The sequence below is a fragment of the Fulmarus glacialis genome, unplaced genomic scaffold, assembly GCF_000690835.1.
Source record: "Fulmarus glacialis isolate BGI_N327 unplaced genomic scaffold, ASM69083v1 scaffold10827, whole genome shotgun sequence".
NCBI classification, from domain to species: domain Eukaryota; kingdom Metazoa; phylum Chordata; class Aves; order Procellariiformes; family Procellariidae; genus Fulmarus; species Fulmarus glacialis.
Window position 1 is genome coordinate 44,380 of NW_009221316.1, and position 20,293 is coordinate 64,672.

The 20,293-nt window shown below is 36.5% G+C and overlaps 1 protein-coding gene across 1 annotated transcript in view; it reads left to right on the top strand.

The window, feature by feature from the left end:
- Positions 1–20,293, top strand: part of STAU2 (staufen double-stranded RNA binding protein 2) — a 72,207-nt gene that overhangs the window by 38,453 nt on the left and 13,461 nt on the right. The window contains exons 6-10 of the mRNA XM_009581065.1: positions 1,539–1,646; positions 7,582–7,794; positions 11,373–11,510; positions 14,676–14,807; positions 18,871–18,931. Coding sequence (XP_009579360.1) covers positions 1,539–1,646; positions 7,582–7,794; positions 11,373–11,510; positions 14,676–14,807; positions 18,871–18,931 — 652 coding nt within the window. The remainder of the gene's footprint in view (positions 1–1,538; positions 1,647–7,581; positions 7,795–11,372; positions 11,511–14,675; positions 14,808–18,870; positions 18,932–20,293) is intronic.

Sequence of the window (20,293 nt, forward strand, 5' to 3'; positions counted from 1 at the left end):
ATATATTTTTACTTTTAAATATTGTCCTTTTAACTCTGTTCAGTTGATCTTTCTCAGTGAACCTAAGTCCTTCACTGAATCAATGCTTTGCCTGTCCTACAAATAATGACCTGCATTCTTGATTTCAGTGCTACTTTACATTTCATTATATGAAATGAGCTAGAGGTCCTACATAATTTCATTCTAACTGCCCTTGTTACTGCTTTGCACTGCACCCTTTATTTTCAGTAGATTCTATAAACTTTATAAGTTTTTGTTTCTTATTTAGCTCCGGATCAATGTCAGGGCTGTAAATTGCTTTTTCAGACTCAAAATTTTGCAACCATTTAATGAGGCAAAAAGTGCTCCAAGTCTGCGTGCTGTAGCTGACTGCTGCAATTCTGCTGCTGCAGAATTCTTAATATTCTTAATATATTAAGAATTAAGAAATGGTAGATAAAAGATTGATAAATTTCATTGTTACTGTGAAAAGCCTAATGCTTTTTTAATGTTATTTTATCACTTCGGTATCTGGATTTTTTAGCTATGCTAGTGGCTGAAGATTTAGATCAGACTTTGTTATGTAAGATGGGAACTCTGCAGGAATCTACCTAATTCAGCTCAAGATTCTTTGATGTTTACCTCCGCTAATAAAGAATTAGGAGCCTGACCAAGGCTACATGGTTGTTGAGAGATCCCAGTTTGAAACATTCAGGGCTTTGCAGTTTGAAAGTAGCTGAAGGTGAAACCTCTGAGAACTAAGGAGGGTGTGGCCTGGGGGACAAACACCGAAAGGCAGCAGTTGCAGAAGGCGATAACTCTTTGACCGATCCCCATGCTGGTGGTTGTTGTGAGAAAAATAAGACTTACCTAAAGTGCAAAGCAAAGCTGAATTTTAGGCAGGATAGTGTTTGCATGTGCCTTTTGTTGTTTTATCTCTTAGCCTCTCTGTTTGTTATGTTCCTATGGATAAATAAATAATGTTCTGTTTTGAGCAAGCTGTTCTCTGTCACTACCTTTTCACACTGGTCGTAACTCCCAGAGGGAAGTCGATGGAGGGGCCATTAACCAGCTGGACCTGCTGAGGACACCTGTAACCTGGTGACCCAGTCAAAGTGTGGGGGTGGTTCACTGAATTTCTTCTGAGAGAAGTACAGTCTTCTGTATTTTCCAAGAAGTACAGACTTCTTCCTTGCTTGGAAGGGGTACCCACAGAGAGACTGAGAAACAGGTCAAAGGATCTGTTTGATCCTCATGTGTATTCAGATGATAATTATCCATGTCATTAATAAGACTAAAATCCATAGAAGTTATTTTGCCATGTATCATTAATTTATAAATTATTGTGTATGCGTTCTTTTATTATGAAGCATAAGTGCATTATATATGGCTTCACGGTCAACGGGTGTCTGATAATGGGGTGCTGAGATGGATGTACAAACACTGATTTACAGCATGACAGGAGAACTCAAAAGTCTTTGAGAAATGAGGGGAGAAGCAGATTATATTTTTTTTCTCTTCTAAGAATTGTAATATGATTTTGTATTCTTCATTTTCAGAATGGAGAAACAGGAAAAGAATCAGAAGAAGATAAAGATGCAAACAAGTCTGAGATCAGTGTAGTGTTTGAAATTGCTTTGAAGCGCAATATACCTGTCAGTTTTGAGGTATGTGTTACATATTTATCTGTTTGCTAAGAAAGTACTAAAAAAAGTGCCACTAAAACTCAACACAGTTAATAATATTAATATGTTATGAATATGACATTTACATTCATGCAAATTATAAATACAAAATTGGTAGTGTATCACAGTATAAGACACTGAGTTTTTACTATTACATTAGATGCTCTTTCGGAAGTATTAGAGACCTAATATTTGGTTGCAAACAAGTAGATGGCAGAAAGACAGTTCAAGCATCTTCTGTATAGTGCTGAGGGATTAGAATCAGTAGCCACACTCAATCTGATTTGAAATAATCTTCAAAACAGTCAGCCAAAGTCTTTGCTTTAACTCTAGGCATTCATACACTACAGAAGTTCCCATTGAGACACTTTGCATCCAATGTGCTGTTTTGAGAAAGTCATGAGTATCTTTTTATCTTCCACACTGTTTGACTCTCTATCTCTACTTAAGCCTTTATGATTTTTTTTTTCTCATTTCATATGATTTTATCTATGAACCTGCTTCTGACATCTTTGTTTACCTTAAGTAATAAAGAATATTTGGAATAGCTCCAATGCTATCAATGAATTAACTATGGGAGAATGAGCGATAGTAACAGGAAAATTTTTCCGATGAGAAAGTTCTGACACAAACTGGTTGTAAAAATCTAGCGTTGTTGTGGTAGGAACCACCAGACTTTCAAGCTGGGTTTTTTTTTCCTTTTTTTTTTTTTTAAGTGCAGAAAATGCTAATGTAAGTGGCTCTTTAAAGTTTTATTTTTCTGCTTTTTGTTTACATTTGAAATGAGTATATATGAAGAACGTGGGTAGTGCCTCTACTGGTGATGGTTATTTTCTCCAGTGCTTTTTCCTTTTGAAGTATAGGCACATATTTGCATGCCAAAAAAAAAAAAATTGTGTGGTGGCTTGCCTTACAGTGTGCTGTATGCAGTTTACTGACATGTTTGGCCCATATCCATGAATCGGCCAATGTCAGAGGAGCTATTTGGACCTTCTTAGAAATCTGAGAAATCTCTCAGAAGGTAGGTAAGAGAGCCAAAGACAAAGAATATTGGTTTTGACTAAGGAATTCCTCAGTATAACAAACGCGTATGTGTTTCATATATATGGTCTATGTAATATGGACTAATTAGAAAGTTAAGAGAATGTAAAATCTCAAGGATAAAACTGGGGTGTCTGGGGGTGTTGGTGTATCAATTTGCAACTACATGGAAAGAACATAACTCTTATATAAGAGCAGCCATAATGGAAACACATGCCTATGTTTCAAAAAGGAAGCTCGTAATTAATTTTTCAGTTTTCACACATCATTTTCTACCTTAAGTATTTAAAAGTATTTGGAATAGTTCCATACAAATCAATATACTAAAATACAAGGAGATGAATGGTCACGGGTCACAGAATAGCTTGGAGGTTGGAAAGAAAAGAGGGGTAGTGCTTTGAATATCTTCTTAACTTCATTCCTGTGTTTCAGCTTATTTAAGGGAGAGCGTTTGGTAAGGAGAGGATGAAGGCAGAGGTACTTAGTACAGGAAAAGTGTAATGTGTCACTTGCCAAAGAATGTTAACAGCATTGAAAAAAGACAGTTTCTTGCTTTCCTGACAGATTTTGTGTTATTTCCTGCCTTTAAATCTAAGTTTAGGTGACATTCTTAAATAGAGTTTTGATTGAACTTGGTACTGGCTTATATTTCAATAAAACTGTTAAGCAATTATGGGTAATCCCTAGGATCTGATGTTTCTAATAGGATTTTATTTACAAATGGTTTTCTGTTATTCCAGGCAAGCATCAAAGCTTTCTCTAGCTTTTTTTGTGTGATAGCTATAAAATGATCTGCCTTTTCTTCATCTGACGAAGCATTAGCCAATGTTCCAACAGTGCTGTGTTATGCAACTAAGTAATGGTGATAAAGATATGTAAAGTTCTATGTAAACATGTCCTCAGAATTGCACAAGGGGTGGAAAATAGGGAGAGCATGCAGAGCATGGGTTTCTTCTGTCTATCCTGTTTTGTATTTGGCTAGTTTTAATTGCCTAGGAACTTTAGGACAAGTTTTAAGGAATTTCTATCTATTAAATCGTTAACTAAAATAAAAGCATTCAATTCTAACAAAGAACAAGCTTTACTCTATACTTCTCACTGGTGCATCCTTAGCTAACCTTTATTCATCAACTTTTATGTCAAATTGCAACTCCTCTAAGGCTCTCAATGAACAATTTTTAGAGAGGGATACAAAACTGATTGCTGTAGGAATTGTTAGAATAACTGTAAAATGGTCATTTTGCTTCTTATTCTCTCCTTGACAGTAGGCTAAAATCTTGCTTTTTTTGGTTCTCTTGCAAGATAGACGTTTTTTATTTCCAACTTGTCAGTAAGGAGGTGGGTGAGACTAGAAGACATAACTGAGGTCAACAGCTTCAGGTATTAGAACATGTTGGGGTGTTTCAGATTGTCATTTTATTTTCAGTATTTTTCTTTGGATTGGAGTGTTCTTTCTTTAGAATAGCAAATACAATAATACTTTTTTTTCATTCTCAGTATCAGGAATGAGGGGATAGAGTACCTGAACAGGCAAATTTTCTGCCCCTCCATCACCTTCCAGTGTTCTGCTGGGAAAAAGATTTGCAGTTTCTTGTGTTCCAGTCTTATCACAGTGAGGCAGAGATTCTGTATTTTGAACCAGGAACAGACGAAATTGCTGACTCTGGGAGACTGAGCAAGTTCTCAGCGGGAAGTTTCACACCCGTCTGGCTCCTGCGCTCCTGGGGATTAAGACTTTCAGATTGGGTGATTGACACACTGAGTAGCTCTCACTCGGGTTTTGCATGATGGTCACCCTTCCTCACTCCGATTTTAATAAAACACCCAAATTTTTTTTTTTTTTAACTGGGAAAATCTGGTATGTCTGCCTGCACAAGCACATGGAAATATATTCGTATTTTAAAACTTCTAAATAATCATGGATGTAGGTGACATGTTTTTGTTGACCTGCTTTTTGTCTCCTCTATTTTTTTTGTTGATGTCCATTTAATCTTGTTGTAATCTTTCAAATTTTCTACGTGCAGTCTCATTAATAATTGAAGCAGTGTTGCTCTTTCGTTGTAATCGTACTGCTGTTTTTCATTTGTCAGCATGATTCATTAAGTTGAGCCAAATTCACTCTTGATGTAACTTGACCTTAGATGTGTTTTGGCCCCATGTGTTTTCTCTTGCTGGAGTTATTCTTTAAATCAGTGGAACAGAACAAGAAAAGTGTATTGAACTGTCACCCTTAATCAAATTCTCAGCTTTAAATTAGCTATGATTTGGTCCACGGGTCGTATCTTTCAACTGAGGAAATAGTTTAATGTACTAATGCATATAGAGTTCTTGGATAGCAAAGGCTGAATTTCTTGTTAGTATTTTCTGTCCCTAGGCTTATAGCACAACTGTTTGAAATCATGTGGAGGAAAAAGATCTAAAATCTGGGGTTAACCAAAAATGTTGTTAGGTAAATATTTTTTTTTGCTAAATTACCAAATTTGGATGTTTAGCTTGATCCGGATCCCATCTGAATCTTATGGGGTTCATTCCATTGACAACACAGACTTTTTTTCATTTGCACACTAACAAAGAAACAGTTTTGAATGTTTTACAGGCAATTATTTACCTTGTGTCACATACTTAAAAGTTTAAAAGATGAAAAATACACCGGAATACATTAGTTTTATATTAAGAAATATATTTTCATGTATATGAAAATATAATCTGGTTTTGTATTAACATTCTTTTTCATATATATATATATTTGTGTGCATTTATATATATGAGAAAACTTATATAAAACTAATGTTTTAGGAACTCGGCAATTGTATTTCTTAAGCAAGTTATTTTGTCCTTTTTCATCTGGTCAGTATAGACATTCTTGTATATTTTATTAATGCATTATTTAGCATGTAAGTAGAAACACCTATATAATGGTATTAGTAAGACCACATAAAGATTAAGGACCTTAGTAAAGTTAATTTAGCCATGTTTTACAGCCAATGTGTTGTAATACTTGGATAGCAATGTACAGAGATGGATTAAGATACGCCTTTAAAACAGAGTGGGAAACACTGCCGTGCGATGAAGGTGTTCAGCACTGATATGAAGCCTGACTGTGCCTGAGAGCGGGAGGTCCTGGTGCTGGGCTCGTCCCAGCTCTGGTGCAGGCAGTGCAGCTTCTCATGGCTCAGCGTGGGTCAGTGCCACGAAAGCACCACTGCCTTCTTGCACGGTGAAGCACTAGTGGGCAACTTTCAAGTGAGGCAATCTTGAAAACACTTCTGAAATTATTACCTGGAATCGTAGAGTGGGAACACTCCTGGACGACAATAGGAAAATCCCATGCTGGCACAGATGTTGTCTTATTCTGGGAAAATGCGGGCAAAGTTGTCTGTTAATTTTCATTTTGTGTCTTTTTATTGATATATGCTGTGATAATTGTATTTGCTGGGTAAAGTTGCCACAAAAGAGAGCTTAAAAAAGAAATACAAGCCTAAGGAGACCTCATTACAGTGTAACAGCAAAACTAAATAATGCAAGGGACATGACCTTGATAAAAAGAACTTTAATACAAAACATGTTGTAATAATATTAAGGTTGAAGGTTTCAGCCCATTAAAACTATAGTTATTACACCAAGAAGTCCCTAGCACCTTTACCTCAGTTCCCTTGCACTCAGGCATTATACTTCTTCAACAAATGGTTTGATGTAATTGCACCTACTGAAAAAATACCTATTTGTATTGATTTTGAAGATAATACAAAGAGGTGCCTGTCAATGCTCTAATGTCTCCTTATACACATTACATGTAACAAAGATTAACTTAGGTAGCTGCTTCCGCCCATCAAAGAAAATAACTGAACCTTTTCCCAAATGAGGTCTCTAATTCCTCATAGACATTGTCCAGACCAGTAAATGGTGCATACGTGAAGAGGTGGCTATCTTAGCACTTGCAGTGCTGTGATTTGTTGGTGAATGCATCCCAACAGTATAGCCTCCTAAAAGGAGACGTGTGTGGAAAAATGAAGACAGAAAAAAAGCTAAAGGAAGGTACAGCATTCAGAACTTCGGTTTTTTCCATATTATTGTAACTCCTAATATTGGAGATATACTTCAAATGCGTTTTCTCATTGTCATCCTGAATATGTTTGGAAGAGAATGAATAAATGAAACTTTTCAGAGCTGATTGGCTTTTGTGTCAGTCATGGTGGCTCTTTTGATAATTCCTTTTGGTTCTGTTGGGAGGGACAGCTGAGAGTCATGGAGGCAAGACTGTGGCAGCCTTTCAAATGTACAGGATACCGCTCTGAGTTGTGTATTCTGGCAAGGTAAGAGTTGAAAGCAGGCATGCTGCTGGCAGCTAGGACAGCGTAAAAATATGGACCTTTAAGGCTGAAGTTTGGGACCATGCATGAACATCCTACGTTTAATGGTAGTAGAAAAAAATTACGAACAGGTTGAAATGATGCCGTATAAATACAGTTTTGTATAGGTTTTATGTAAAGAAATAGCCAAAGCCTGGTGGACCTTCATGAATTTAATTTCTTTAGTACGTGAAGCACCTTGCAAGGAAAAAACACAGCAGCCTTGGTTTAAATATGCATTATTGTTGTGTATTGTGTTACTGTGTAGATCTTTTTGAAAATATAGGTCTACTGTATTTTCTGTGAAACACTGAGTATGATGATTAGATTTGCTTTATTTAATTAGCCTTAATTTTCTGTCCTCAAATCTGGTACTGTCATTAACACTTGTCCAGATTTTATGAAAACCCATCTAATGCCTTCGGTTAGCAGGAAAACTGCATTACTAGTAAGTACATTGCAGAGATACAAACACTAAGTTATATTCTTGTAGAGTGATTTGACTCAATGTTACTTTCGCTTAAAAGGTGATTAAAGAAAGTGGACCTCCTCACATGAAGAGCTTTGTTACACGAGTTACAGTAGGAGAATTCACTGCAGAAGGAGAAGGCAACAGTAAGAAACTCTCAAAGAAACGTGCTGCAATGGCTGTCCTACAAGAACTTAAGAAACTTCCTCCTCTTCCTGTGATTGAAAAGCCAAAACTTTACTTTAAAAAACGTCCAAAAACAATATTGAAGGTATGTGTCCGCCTTTGACAGAATTAGGAATGTTTGCTCAGAAAGTAAGTGTTATTCAGATTTTAAATCAGTAAAGGCTTATTTGTCATTTTCTGTTGATACTGTTACTTGTTTGCCTGTGCTAATACGCCTGTAGTTTTTTAAATTCTGAGAACGCTGTGAAATTCTCAAACATAATGGCCTGTAAGGTGCTCAGCTTAAGAACTGAGCTCACATCACTGAAGTCTTCAGGGGCTTGGTTCAAGTCTAGTGAAGGATCAAAACCTCCAAGCAGGTCTGTACAGCCATGTGAATTTTTAGCATCATCTCCTCTGGCAGGCCCTACTAGCATATTTGGTGGTTCTCTCCCTGGTCTTTCCCCCCTCCCCTTGAAGAGAGAGAGAGACATATGAAATAGTATATATATGGGGAAATGGTGCACAGTCCAGCTTCCTCCCCTCGTGGAGCTAGATTTGGGAGTTTTGTGGCTTCAGCTTCAATTTGTTTTGATTTTTGAAAGATTTGAAAGAAGGCCAACAGTATGTTGACATCTCAGCCTAGTGTGTCACTTGTCAAGCACCAAAGGACAATACTTTTTTTGTTTCATGTGCCTATGTTTGATAATGCTCTTTAGCTCTCAAATACAGATAGAAAATTGACTGGAGACCAGCCCATAGAGGACTTGGGGACTTTGAACCATGCCTCTATTAAATCATGCCCTGTCTCAGAGGATATTAATATGCTTCTTGCTGCACCAATGAGGCTTCCTTTAGAGGCTCTGGACTCTTGTGAGCTCAAGCGTCTTAAATGGTGCTTTTATTCTTGATGGCAGTAGATTTATTGCTATTTTTACAACTCAGTCAGTCTATGATGACTAGCCCTGATTTGTCTACTCATCCTAATTTCATTCAAAACCAAAGGGTCATCTGAAGTAATTAGTCTTCCAAATGATCTAACAAAAGCAGCCACATAGTGTCCATATATTTATGAAGCATCACTACCTAGTCTCAGCACTGAACATCTAATCAGATTAACTTGTCATCTGTTCAGTGCAGAAGACGAGGCTTTGGAAGTGGCCAAAATCTGCTACATTTCATTTTATTTTAGGAGTATTATTTTGTGAAGTAGTTAAACTCTTTGTACGTAATTTTCTATTGTCTGGCATGTTGGATAGTCTTTTAGGTATACATAAGGACACATTAATAGCCTTTCACACTCATTTTAGGTAAGTGTAAATAATAGTGGAGAGTTGCTCACTTTCCCTCTGGTGTTACAAAGTCACTTTTGCCCCATACTATGCAGATCAGGAACCTTGAGACTAGAATTGCAGGAGAAAACAGGAAACCTTCATGTCCAAAACCTGTGCCTCAGATTATAGTTTTAGGACCTAAATTTCATCTCTTTTTCTGTATTTGCCTCTTGTTAGTTTAAAAAAAAAAAATCTTCAATTTTTCTGAATTATGTTATGTCCACGGCTTGCATTATGTTAGGCTGGACAGCATTATACCAGTATAGCTTGAACTCAATCCTCATCGAGTGTTACATTGACAGGTTGTAAAAAAAAGTAAATCAGTACTTACTTTACTAAAAGTATGACCATTAGAAATCTGTATACTCGGTACACCAAGCACAGAGTTCTGTAGGAGCAGCCAACAGAAAAGCCATCTAAAATAAGCAAATACTTTGGAGAGTGCAAAACTGGCTTTGGAAAATGTACAAAGGACTTACCTCATCATCCTCTTTTCATTTGCCTTCAAAACAGAATGAGTGATTTTTCAAAAAAACCCTAGGTTAATTAGATACCCAGCTCCTACTGAAATTCTGGGGATTTAATTCTCAAAAACTTCTAGGAAAAAATTAGCATAAAAAATAATTTCATGGAAAGCCATCAGCATTAATGCAGCTTTAAAGCTGCAAGATATGAAAAGGCTGTTGGCTCTGGCTGTCTCATTTTGGAAAGTTTTTCTCAAGAAAGATGCTAAGGGTTCAATAATGTAAAAATCTCTTATATTACTGTATAACGTTTATATTGCAATCTTAAATTGAATATTCCAAAGTTGGCCATGTTAGAAAGAGATGTTAATAGTCAAAATAACCTGGATATGTATAAGGTTTTTATTTTTTGAATATCCAAACTTCTGAAATGCTTTCAGTGTACCCATTTCTTTCAATTTAACCTGCACGTGTTTTGAGCATCAAAAAAAAGTGACAACAATAACTTCTTTTTATTTGTATATATATTTATGAGGATATATCTTACGGCCTGCACTTTATTTAGCCTGCTCTGCATTTTGTCTCTGCCTGGCTCCTTGCCCACACAGCTGCCCTTGTGCATGACATTGTCTTAATTCTTTCACCTACATCTTCTCTAACAACTTCAGCAGTTACGCTGTGAAGGATCTGCTGCACAGCTTTCTTCATGTAATATCCCTCTCTGGTCTTTGCCTTCAGCTGCTGATCATCTCTTTAGGTTCTGCATCACTTGTTTGTTCTTGTTTGAGAAGCTCAAACAAACATGGCTGCTGATCTTCTCTTACCTTCAAATGGCTTCACGAAAAGGAAATATCTCAATAACATAAAAACAATTCTACATTCAAATGCCATTAACATTTGCAAGTTCATTCTTTATGTTATGGTATACAAATCAGTTAAATATGACTTCAGATAAATATTTTTGGGTCTTAATTTCTTCTCCTTAAAATCTACAAACAAATATTTTTATAGCTGTTTGCTTTGAGAGAGCATTTGCCATGTGAGTAATAATGTATTAAAAGGATTTCAGAACTAGGTAGTTTGTAAGGACTGTAGGCTTTCACCTGTCTGTGTAATCTTGGACAGACCAGTCTCTCAGTCCTTTTGTTTTCCCCCCATCAGATCAATTCCCCCACCAACCATACATTTTGACATATTATTGTGAGGATTATTGTCTGTTAAGCATTTAAAATACTTTGTGGGTGGCTCACAATTTGCAACACTTCTAGCTATTGGAGATATTCCTCTTTGTCTTTTCTAGCTTCACTACATAAAAGTATTTTGAGGGTGAATACCTATGACACACAAACAGCGTAAACCTTCCACACCTTCAGTTGCATTGTAGGATGAAAGGCAGGAGTACTGAGACGGAAGGCTGAGAGAGGCAGCTTCTGTGTTACATGGCAAATCTTTTTTGTCCCCATGTAAATCCCACCTGTTCTTAGTGTACTGCGTGTTCCAGCATTGTAGCAACCTATTTTAAGGCGTTAGGGGGAAGGGTCATAAAAGTAGGGCAGTGAAATATAACTGATTGATGAATCTGCTAATTTTCATCCATCCCATAGGACCTCCCTAGATAGATGAGGGTATTAGTAGCTTACAGATGCTAGGTATGCACACTACCTGCAACAGTGGTAGACAATAGGTGCATATTATTTGACGCAGTTTTGTGCTTGAGGATTCTTATCTTCTGTGTCATGATCAGAAAATGGGAAGAAATTTACTTCTTATTCTCTCAAAGGAGTATTAAAGAAGAGGTAACCATAGCAATTTTTTTATTGAAGCAACATAATAGTTGTATGGATATATGCTGAAATAATGGTTCTTTTTTTTAAAACCTGTTTTAGACTGGGCCAGAATATGGTCAAGGAATGAATCCCATCAGTCGTCTGGCTCAGATCCAACAGGCCAAAAAGGAGAAGGAGCCAGAGTATGTTCTTCTTTCAGAGAGAGGAATGCCTCGCCGTCGAGAGTTTGTTATGCAGGTATTATCTGCTGTCACGTTAGAGATAATGCCCTTGTTATGTTATATTATGTTCAAACTCAAGCAAAATGGTGGCATGATATGAAGTGGATCCCTCTGTGTTTAGCTCTTTGCTTTACGGTCAGTTATACAAGAAGAGTATGAAATACAGTATCAGAAAGCCGTTTTGAACTTCCTTCTTTCTCCTGGTGAAACAAATGGCAATTATGTTATGTACCTTCTAGATGCTTTTCTTGTAGTGATTTTGCATTTTTTGTACTCTTCTTATTTTTATTTCACCTCATGGTTTTTGTGTTTATCCCTGATAGTTCATGATTTATGTCTTTTTGAAAAATTTTTTTTTTTTTTGCTATTCTTGGTCAGAGGATTGCAATACAAACAAGTATTTTGAAATATGGATACGAATATCTCCATATTACCAACCATTTTGGTTTTAAAAAATAATGTTGTAAATCTTGTAACAACTCTTTTCAGATTTTCAGTTTCTTTGTGGCTTTCTTCCTATCTGAAATACCACAAAAAAAAGCCTTCCATCACGTGTTTTAGCCTGTCCAGTTAAAGGCTCTGGACCTAATACAGGAACAGCAGATGATTAAGGTTTCTTTAATTTTTAAATTAAGAACATTCACAAAGACTTAATAATTAACTGTGACATTTTGTTAGATAGCACAACAGCAGGTTAAGAAAGATTAGGAACAGGAAGGATATTTTTTCTTTGAATTACACTCGGGTAATTTTGTGCCGGAACAATTCAGAACAGCATACCTGAACACGTTCTGACTTGTTGTCTACAAACTACACCAAAATGTCACTTCTGATCACAAGCAGAATTTATGATGTTCCAGCACTTCCTCCTCCAGAAAATTAGTTATGTTTTCACTTAAAGATTTAAGTCCCTCCTTCATGTCAATCAAGATAGGCTAGCAATCTTCATTTCCGTGGACCTCAGTGGTCTTTCTTGATGATTTATTATTTTTCTCTCCAAAGCAAAAGAAGATACTAGGTTCCTTTTGTTGCAGAATCTGATTTATGAGTATAAACTTGGATTTCCAACTTTTTATGTGAGAGTATTTGAAAAAGAGTGATCCTGTCACAGACCATCCCTTTTCCCTTGCTCAGACCCCTGTGGGAGTGTCCACAGTTAGAGATGGTTGTGTGAGGCGTCAGAAGAGGACTGTATAACGTGGTCTGGTATTAGAAAGATGGGCTGAGAGTTTGGTTTTCCATTGGAGCAGTCTCAATAATGGCAAAATCTTTGGTTTGAATTAAAAAAAAAAAAAAAATCTTAAAAGCAGTGAATACATAGAAGATTCCATTGTCTAAGACAACTTGTGAAAGAAAGAGTCAAAGAAATTCCATAGAGCAGTTGCTTTATTATGTATACTTTTAAACACCGTAGCCCCTTTTTTACCCTTTTGTGATATTTTCACACTAAAATCATGCTGCTGTTTCTCCCGTCTTCAGGAAGTCTCAGTGGATTCATTATGACATGCAAAAAACCTTATCAGAATAAAAAACCTTTGTATAAACTACTTAAACAATGTTTTCATTTAATTTAATTGAATGTGGAAGTAAAATATCCAGAGATAATATGTTCATTTTTATCTGTCACACAAAGAGCAAGTTTAGATGTGATGAAATAGATCCAATTACTTGTCCTGACCACTAGATAAACAGAAGAAAACCTCTGATGACATTAGTTGGTGTTCTGTTCCCAAAGTTAATTTCAGAAAGCTCTTTCTCTTTGTAGTCAGACCTTTAATCCTTGATAGAGGTTATAATAATAGCTAAACCAGTTTTACAGGTCTGAGAAATAGCAGCACATTGATTTATTGTGAGCTATGCTATAAATTATCATTTTGTCTTGTCCCATTAAAGTCCCTCAATTTTATTGCATATAAACTTGTAGCATATTGGCTATTTTCTAATTGTGATTGCAAAACTGCATAGAAGATAAGGTTTTTATTTCAAGATTATTAATATTTCTGTCTTAGGTAGTCAAATCTTTTTGTTTAATTATGTATGTACTTTGAAGGGATATTCATGATCATTATTATTTATTTACAACCTCTTCTCTGTATTTAGAATTAATAGGTATTTGAGTAAAGAAAAATAAAACTTTTAGGAAAATATATACATGATAATTTGAGGAAAGTGAATAATTATTGAATAACTAATTGAATAAATTACTAAATAACATTTATTATTTATTTAACATTTATATGCCTGTTTTTACAATTTTTTTAAAGCTCCTTCCAGACTGTTTCAGGTCTTTGACCTCTAAGGTTTCTTTTACTCAGATCACCTTGGCTATTTTTATTTTTATTTTATTTTGGTTTCCTTTTTTTAATACACTTTTGAAACCATACACTATTTTAAGAGAAAATTTGGCAAATAAAATGGCTTAATGGACAGAGTGAAATATAGCTATCAAAGAGGTATGAATATTGCATAAGTGAATAGCAATGACAGTGCTGATACCACAAACCAGACACATACAGCTTCAGGAGTTTAAGAATAGTACCAAAGCCAAGGAATAAGTTAGAGCCTTACTCTTTGTGGATATCCATTGTCTATAATTTGTCTTTATTTTGAGGTTTTAATTTCTCCTAGTTTTATGAAAGGCATCTTGTTTGTCAGAAACCCGTTGTGCAGTACAGACCATAGGTCCAACGAGAAGCCTTCTTTCCAAAGACTATTTTGATAAAAGCTTGTCAGGTGTAAGTGCGGAAGAAGAACGCAGCCCCAGCCCCCGTGTTCCTTGCAATGTGACAAAGTGGGGGGAATGTGAACATGGTTTTCATCTTTCTTTAGGAACCACTCTCATTTAAATCTCCAGGTTATTGTTTGTCTCTCCGTTGTTCTGGATACTGTCCTGATGATGTTGGGGAGCTGCTGCAGGCAACACTCCTACAAGGACGAGGAAGTCCAGATCCTGTAGTGCTTCCCGCGTTAAGAAAAAGGGAGGAGGAAGAGTGGGGGAGATGTTCAGCAATTGGCACAGAGGCTGGTGAAAGAGAGAGACAACTGTGTGTACACTGAGATAGAGAAAAATGGAGCTCTTTGGTACGAGTTTGGGGACCTTCTGAAAAATCTAAACAAGCTTCTCTGTGTGAAGCAGTATTGTAGTCCCTTTCTGCTTTATGATCAATGTTTTCTTTTTAAGGTAAAAGTAGGCAATGAGATTACTACTGGAACAGGCCCAAACAAGAAAATAGCTAAAAGAAATGCAGCAGAAGCAATGTTGCTACAGCTGGGTTACAAAGCCTCTACTCCTCTTCAAGACCAGCCAGAAAAGGTGAGAACCAGTTGTTATGATGCCCACATTTTACCCTTGTCTAGATTTCTTAGCTGTGTCAGCTAATCACGTAGTAAGAACAGAAGCTTAAACTTGTGCACTGTTTTAGGAGGTTGCTTGTCAGAGATCAGCCTTCGTTTAACTACAGCTCTATAGCTACAGTTTAGTAGTAAGTGCAGCCTCTCCTCCTGTAAGAGTAATTAAGAACAGAAATGTAGTTCCAGAGGATAGTGTGTGTGTACAAAAGTATACATGTGATGTGTGCGCCTATTTCTACTTACAAATCAGGATGAACGTGCCTCTTGCTTTTATTCCATTTTAGGCATCCATGAGAGGACTGAGAGGAATGATGTTATTAATTTTCATACATGAAGTAGTCATTGTAGTCAATGTTTGTCTTCCCATTGCGTATGCACTAAAAGCATTCCAGAAAAATAATGGCCTTTTCAGGTTTGATGACTGAGAAAGAAAATGTGTGTCTTTTTTATTTTTTTTTGTGGAGAAGGAATTACATTTTAAATTTGTATGCGTTGCAGGTATGTATTTCCATGTTAGTGATGTGCAACTTAGCACTCCTCTCCTGTCTTGAGTTTATTGATGGAAGGTTTTGTAACCAAAATTGGATGTTAAGGTTTTGCCTTTTGTATCCTGAAAAGATATTTGGTAAGGTATTTGGCTAAGCTGTGGACTCTGAACAGCTGCTGTTTTATGTAGAGGCACTGCATGTATGTATTTTAATCATGGCTTAAGCGTTTGCTGTGGCTGCACTAGCTAGCTCGGGTCAACAGAATATTCTGCTGGGCTTTTCTAGGGACCACATGATAAATCTGAATATAGTATATATCTATATATCTCTTCTGAAACACCCTTTCTTTTTCTTAAAAAAAAAAAAAAAAAAAAAAAAAAGGAAGATACTCTGTTCTGTTTTCTCCTCTCCAGGAAAAGATAAATACCATACTGGTTACTTGGCTCCACCTCCTTCTGTTTCTCTCTCCTTTGAGAGGAGCAGCGCTATGTATGCTATTCACACTCACCTTCACTACGTTCTTCACTATATATCTTAGTCATATACAAGTGTGCAGTACTCTAAATAGAGTACTTGGAGGCTAGATGGTGTTCCTCGTGAGAACACACTGTGGAGTCATAGCCATTTTAGAAAAGGCTTATGACAGAGTCAAATGATAATTCATTTTCACCAGAATGCTGAGACTTTTCAGCTGTAGAAGATACTTTCTACCAGTTTCAACTTTTTCTTCACTGCCAAGTTAGTCAAAGGGCTTTTTCAAAAACAAAGCAAAACAGAAAAGTCAACTTTTTTTTTCTAATAGGAAAACATAGGTTTTCATTCTATGATTTCAAATTGGCTGAACTATTTTTACGCAGTAATTTTCAGAGATAAAGCCTGAAAAAATTCAGCCCACAACATAGTTGCTTTGGAGAGCTCTATACAGTGGAAACTTGTGGTTACATTGAAATCCTTAAAAAAAAATTGAGTGGCTAAAAAGAGGCTCTGCTGCTTCATTTCCCTACGTTTATTAAACTATTGCTTACAAGTGCATTGTCTTTAAAAAAACAGGTTTAATTACATACTTGCAGACGTAGGTATCTTAGAATTGATAGACTAGCATACAATGGCCTAATATTATTCTGAACACAATGAGCAAACATGATACTGTATCCAAAAAATGTGAACTACTCAATTTTTATGTAGTGGGAGTATTCAAGATCATAGAACGAAGTTTTTATAGCTTTGTTGGGGTTAAGGACATAAAATATCTAGAACATCTGGCTTTATCTTCTGCATATAACAGACTGAACATATTTAAAGCAGATACACAAGTTAGTTTATGTAGATGAAAGTATTTTAATTCTCAAACTAAACTGTGCTGCAGAAGAGGGAAAATAGCCCTTACATCTCTACCAATTTGAGCATTGCAAAATTCCTTCCATATAAATTGCACAATAAGCATGTACCATTAGAAGACACTTGTTTCTGTCTTTGAATCCAAATGGGGCCCAATGTAGATTAGCTGACGTATCAGGTTGGCATTTAAATGGACAATTTTCACTTGTGTTGTTTTTGATACTTTCAAAAAAGGCAACTTCTCTTTCCCCTGCCCCCCTCGTCCCTGAGTCCTTTCATCCCCTTTCTCCTCCCTTAAAAAAAAAAACAAAACCAAATTCAGTGTTTTTTCCTTAACCCCAGTACATAAAATGTATTCATTGTTTTAATGAAGACCTAAGAGTGTTACAAGAGCCATGCATGGTGCTGATGGCAGCACAGGTAAACAGGTAATCAAGGTAACGTAAAAAAGTAAAGGCTCTGCTCTTTTCTGAGGTAATCCAATTCCTGGAAGAAATCAGTAATGGTTGTGCAGAGCCCTGAGGAGAGCAATTTGAAAGTGCCCTGGGAGATTTTTTGCAGCTATCAGAATTTTAGCTCTATGGATGCGACTGGATAGTTGTAATGTCTTCATTTTTTCATGTTTCCATCTTTTCATTTCTTCTTGCCACTTTTATTGTCTTTGAGAGAAGAAAATCAGAGAAGATTTCATGCATGTGAGACAGCAGCACTAAGGATAACTTACTGATACGTGAATTCTTGTTAAATTCCCCATCATGATCAAGTTAATAAACAGTAAAAAGAGAGGACTGAAGAGAGTTGGAAATGTTCTCATATTGTAGCAGCGTGCTCGTGCTGATTTTCCTATCATGTTACGGATGCACAGTATGGATTCCTGACAAAACCATGCTGTTGTAACAGACAGCAATAAATACAAACATATTTATAGATTTCATATTGCTTATTCATTTGAAAGACTGTTGTCTTCCATGTTTTCCAATATACATATTATCTACTTCATAATACAAATAAAAGGAGTTATGTGAAACTAAAGTGCATGGAGGAGGGTGACCAGCTTGAGAGCCAGCTCTAATACCTATTCTCCCTTTCCACTAAATATTTCCCATTTTTATTGTGCGTTGCCTAGGCTGTCAGCACATTGGGGTGTACATGATGAGGAAAGGCAGGGAAACAATCATTGGAATAGCTGCTTTGCATAGCGAGCTCTTCCCTTCTCTTTCCCAAGGAAAACATATCATCTAGTAGTCTGCATTACAACATGATAGTAATCTAAACAGCCTTAATGCAACCTCAGAGATGCAGAGGCAGATTTCAGCCAGCTGATCCTCCTTCACATCTCTTCTGCTCTCCAATCAACCCTGTCTTCCAGAGCAAATGATTACAACTTTGTCACGGCATATAGACTGCTTTGCTGCGAGTTTTTCTGTTTGCATACAAAATCCCAGTGAAATCTGAAAAGGATCATTTGTTTCACATTCATCGAGCTGGTTGTCAATAGCTCCTAGTTCATGAGGAAGCTTGGACTTGTTTATCCACTTTTACATGTAAATCTAGAACACTGCCATCTTATTTACAGTGTAGACTTCAGGAGTGTCCTTATTTTGAACTTCTGTGTTAATTGCTTCCCTTTTCTGTATCAGAGTAATATCCAGTGTTAAACATAATAAAATTAATTTGAAGACAATTAGCTTCCTCAAAAAAAGTCTATATATTAAAATAATTGAAAATTGCAAGCTTTTTTGGCTTCCACTTCAGTAATTAAATGGATTCCTAGCAAGTAAATATTTTTAATTACACCCAACGTACTTTGTAGTGTTTATGCATTCTTTCATAGGCAGATATTAGGATCTTCTTGCTTTAGAATGTAATTTCTCTGTTGTCTGTGTATGTTTTCGGTTGAGAGCTGCTTAAAACATTTGATTTTAAGTCTGATTTGGTAACATTGAGTTGAGCCTAATCCTTGGGGAAACATTTATGTTTCAGTGTTAGGCAATAGTTGTAATGTTTATTTATGAAGGGTGCATTCCTCAAATAACCTATTTTAGACAAAAATTAAGATATGTTAGCAAAGTTTTGTGAGCTGATGTGGCAATCCCAAGTCATCCTTTTTAGAATCTTTCAACTAAATTTATAAACATGAATGTTCTGTTTAAGGAGTAATTTGCCCTTTACTTATTTGTCTTTTTCTACCTGTTTCAGCTTGGAGAAAACAAGAGTTGGAACGGCCAGAGTGTTGGGTTTCCTGAGCCAACAAGTACCAGTAAGTATTGCTTTCTAAATTTATATTTCTCTTTGTCTCTGTAGAATTTGGATTATTCGAGACAATTGAAATGCTTGCTGTAAATATTTTAGGGTTTTTATTGCAATTAGATGAATTAACTCTTGAGTTTCCTCTGTGTGAGTATAGGTATGAATGAGTGCAGGAACAAGGAGATTTTTATTTACTCATTGAATCATTGAATCCTTCAGGTTATAGGGGATTTTAGGAGGTCATCTAAACTGCCTGCTCAAAGCAGCATCAGTACAGAATTCACATAGGGTTGATTATGTCTTTTTTTCCAGTTCTCCAAGGACAGAGATTCCATAGCTTCTCTGGGCAGCCTGTTCCAATGCTTAATTATCTTCACATTGAATTTTTTTCCTTTTACCCCAGTCAGAACATCTCCTGTTTGTTTATGACTATCGTCTCCTGTTTTTCTGCTACATACCTCAGTAATGTGCTTGGCTCCATCTTTTTGTCAACCTCTTCTTAGGTATTGGAAGGCCGCTATTAGTCCCCCAAAGCCTACCACTGTCCTCTAAGCCTGATCATCCAGATTTTCATCATCTAGTAATTCATCTACCTAGGCTCTAATATCACAGCTTGGATACAAGGATGCTGTGGGAGACATGATGTCAAAAGCCTTGCTAAAGCCCAGGTAAATGACATCCACTGCTCTCCCTTCATTCATAAATCCAGTCATTTTATCATAAAAGGCAATTAGGTTGTTGAGGCTGTTTTTATCCTTGGTAAATTCATGCTGATTGTTCCCAATGGCTTTTTTCCTCCTCTGTGTGTGCCCACAAATGGCTGTAAGAGGACTTACTGCATGATTTTCCCAGGGACTGAAGTGAGGCTGACCAGCCTGCCTTTTTTGATGATGATCATGCCTTTCTCCAGGCATTGGAGACCTCTCCTGATCTCCATGACTTTTTGAAGATAATGGAGAGTGACCTCACAGTTTCATAAGCCGGTTGTCTCAGCGCGCTAAGATATATCCCATTTGGTCCAATGGACTTGTATGGGCTGAAAATTTCTCAAGAGATCTCTGACTCTGATCAGGTTCCGCTACTGGTAGTTTCTCTCTTCCTTGAGCTGTGTCTATAGACACAAAGGCCTGAGAGACCTTGCTGGTGAAGACCAAATTCAGTTGCACTGTAATAGGTGATGAATAGGACAGACCTTTGTGACTTTATAACTAGTTTTTTGCTGTTTAGAGTGGTAAAGATAATATAAATAGTACTTCCTTCACTTCTCCATAAGCCCTGGATTCTTCTCTAGAACTGTATTGAGTTTTGAACTTCTTAAGATTCCTAAATATTATCTCCCTCAACTAAAGATTGTACTAGAGACAGACACACA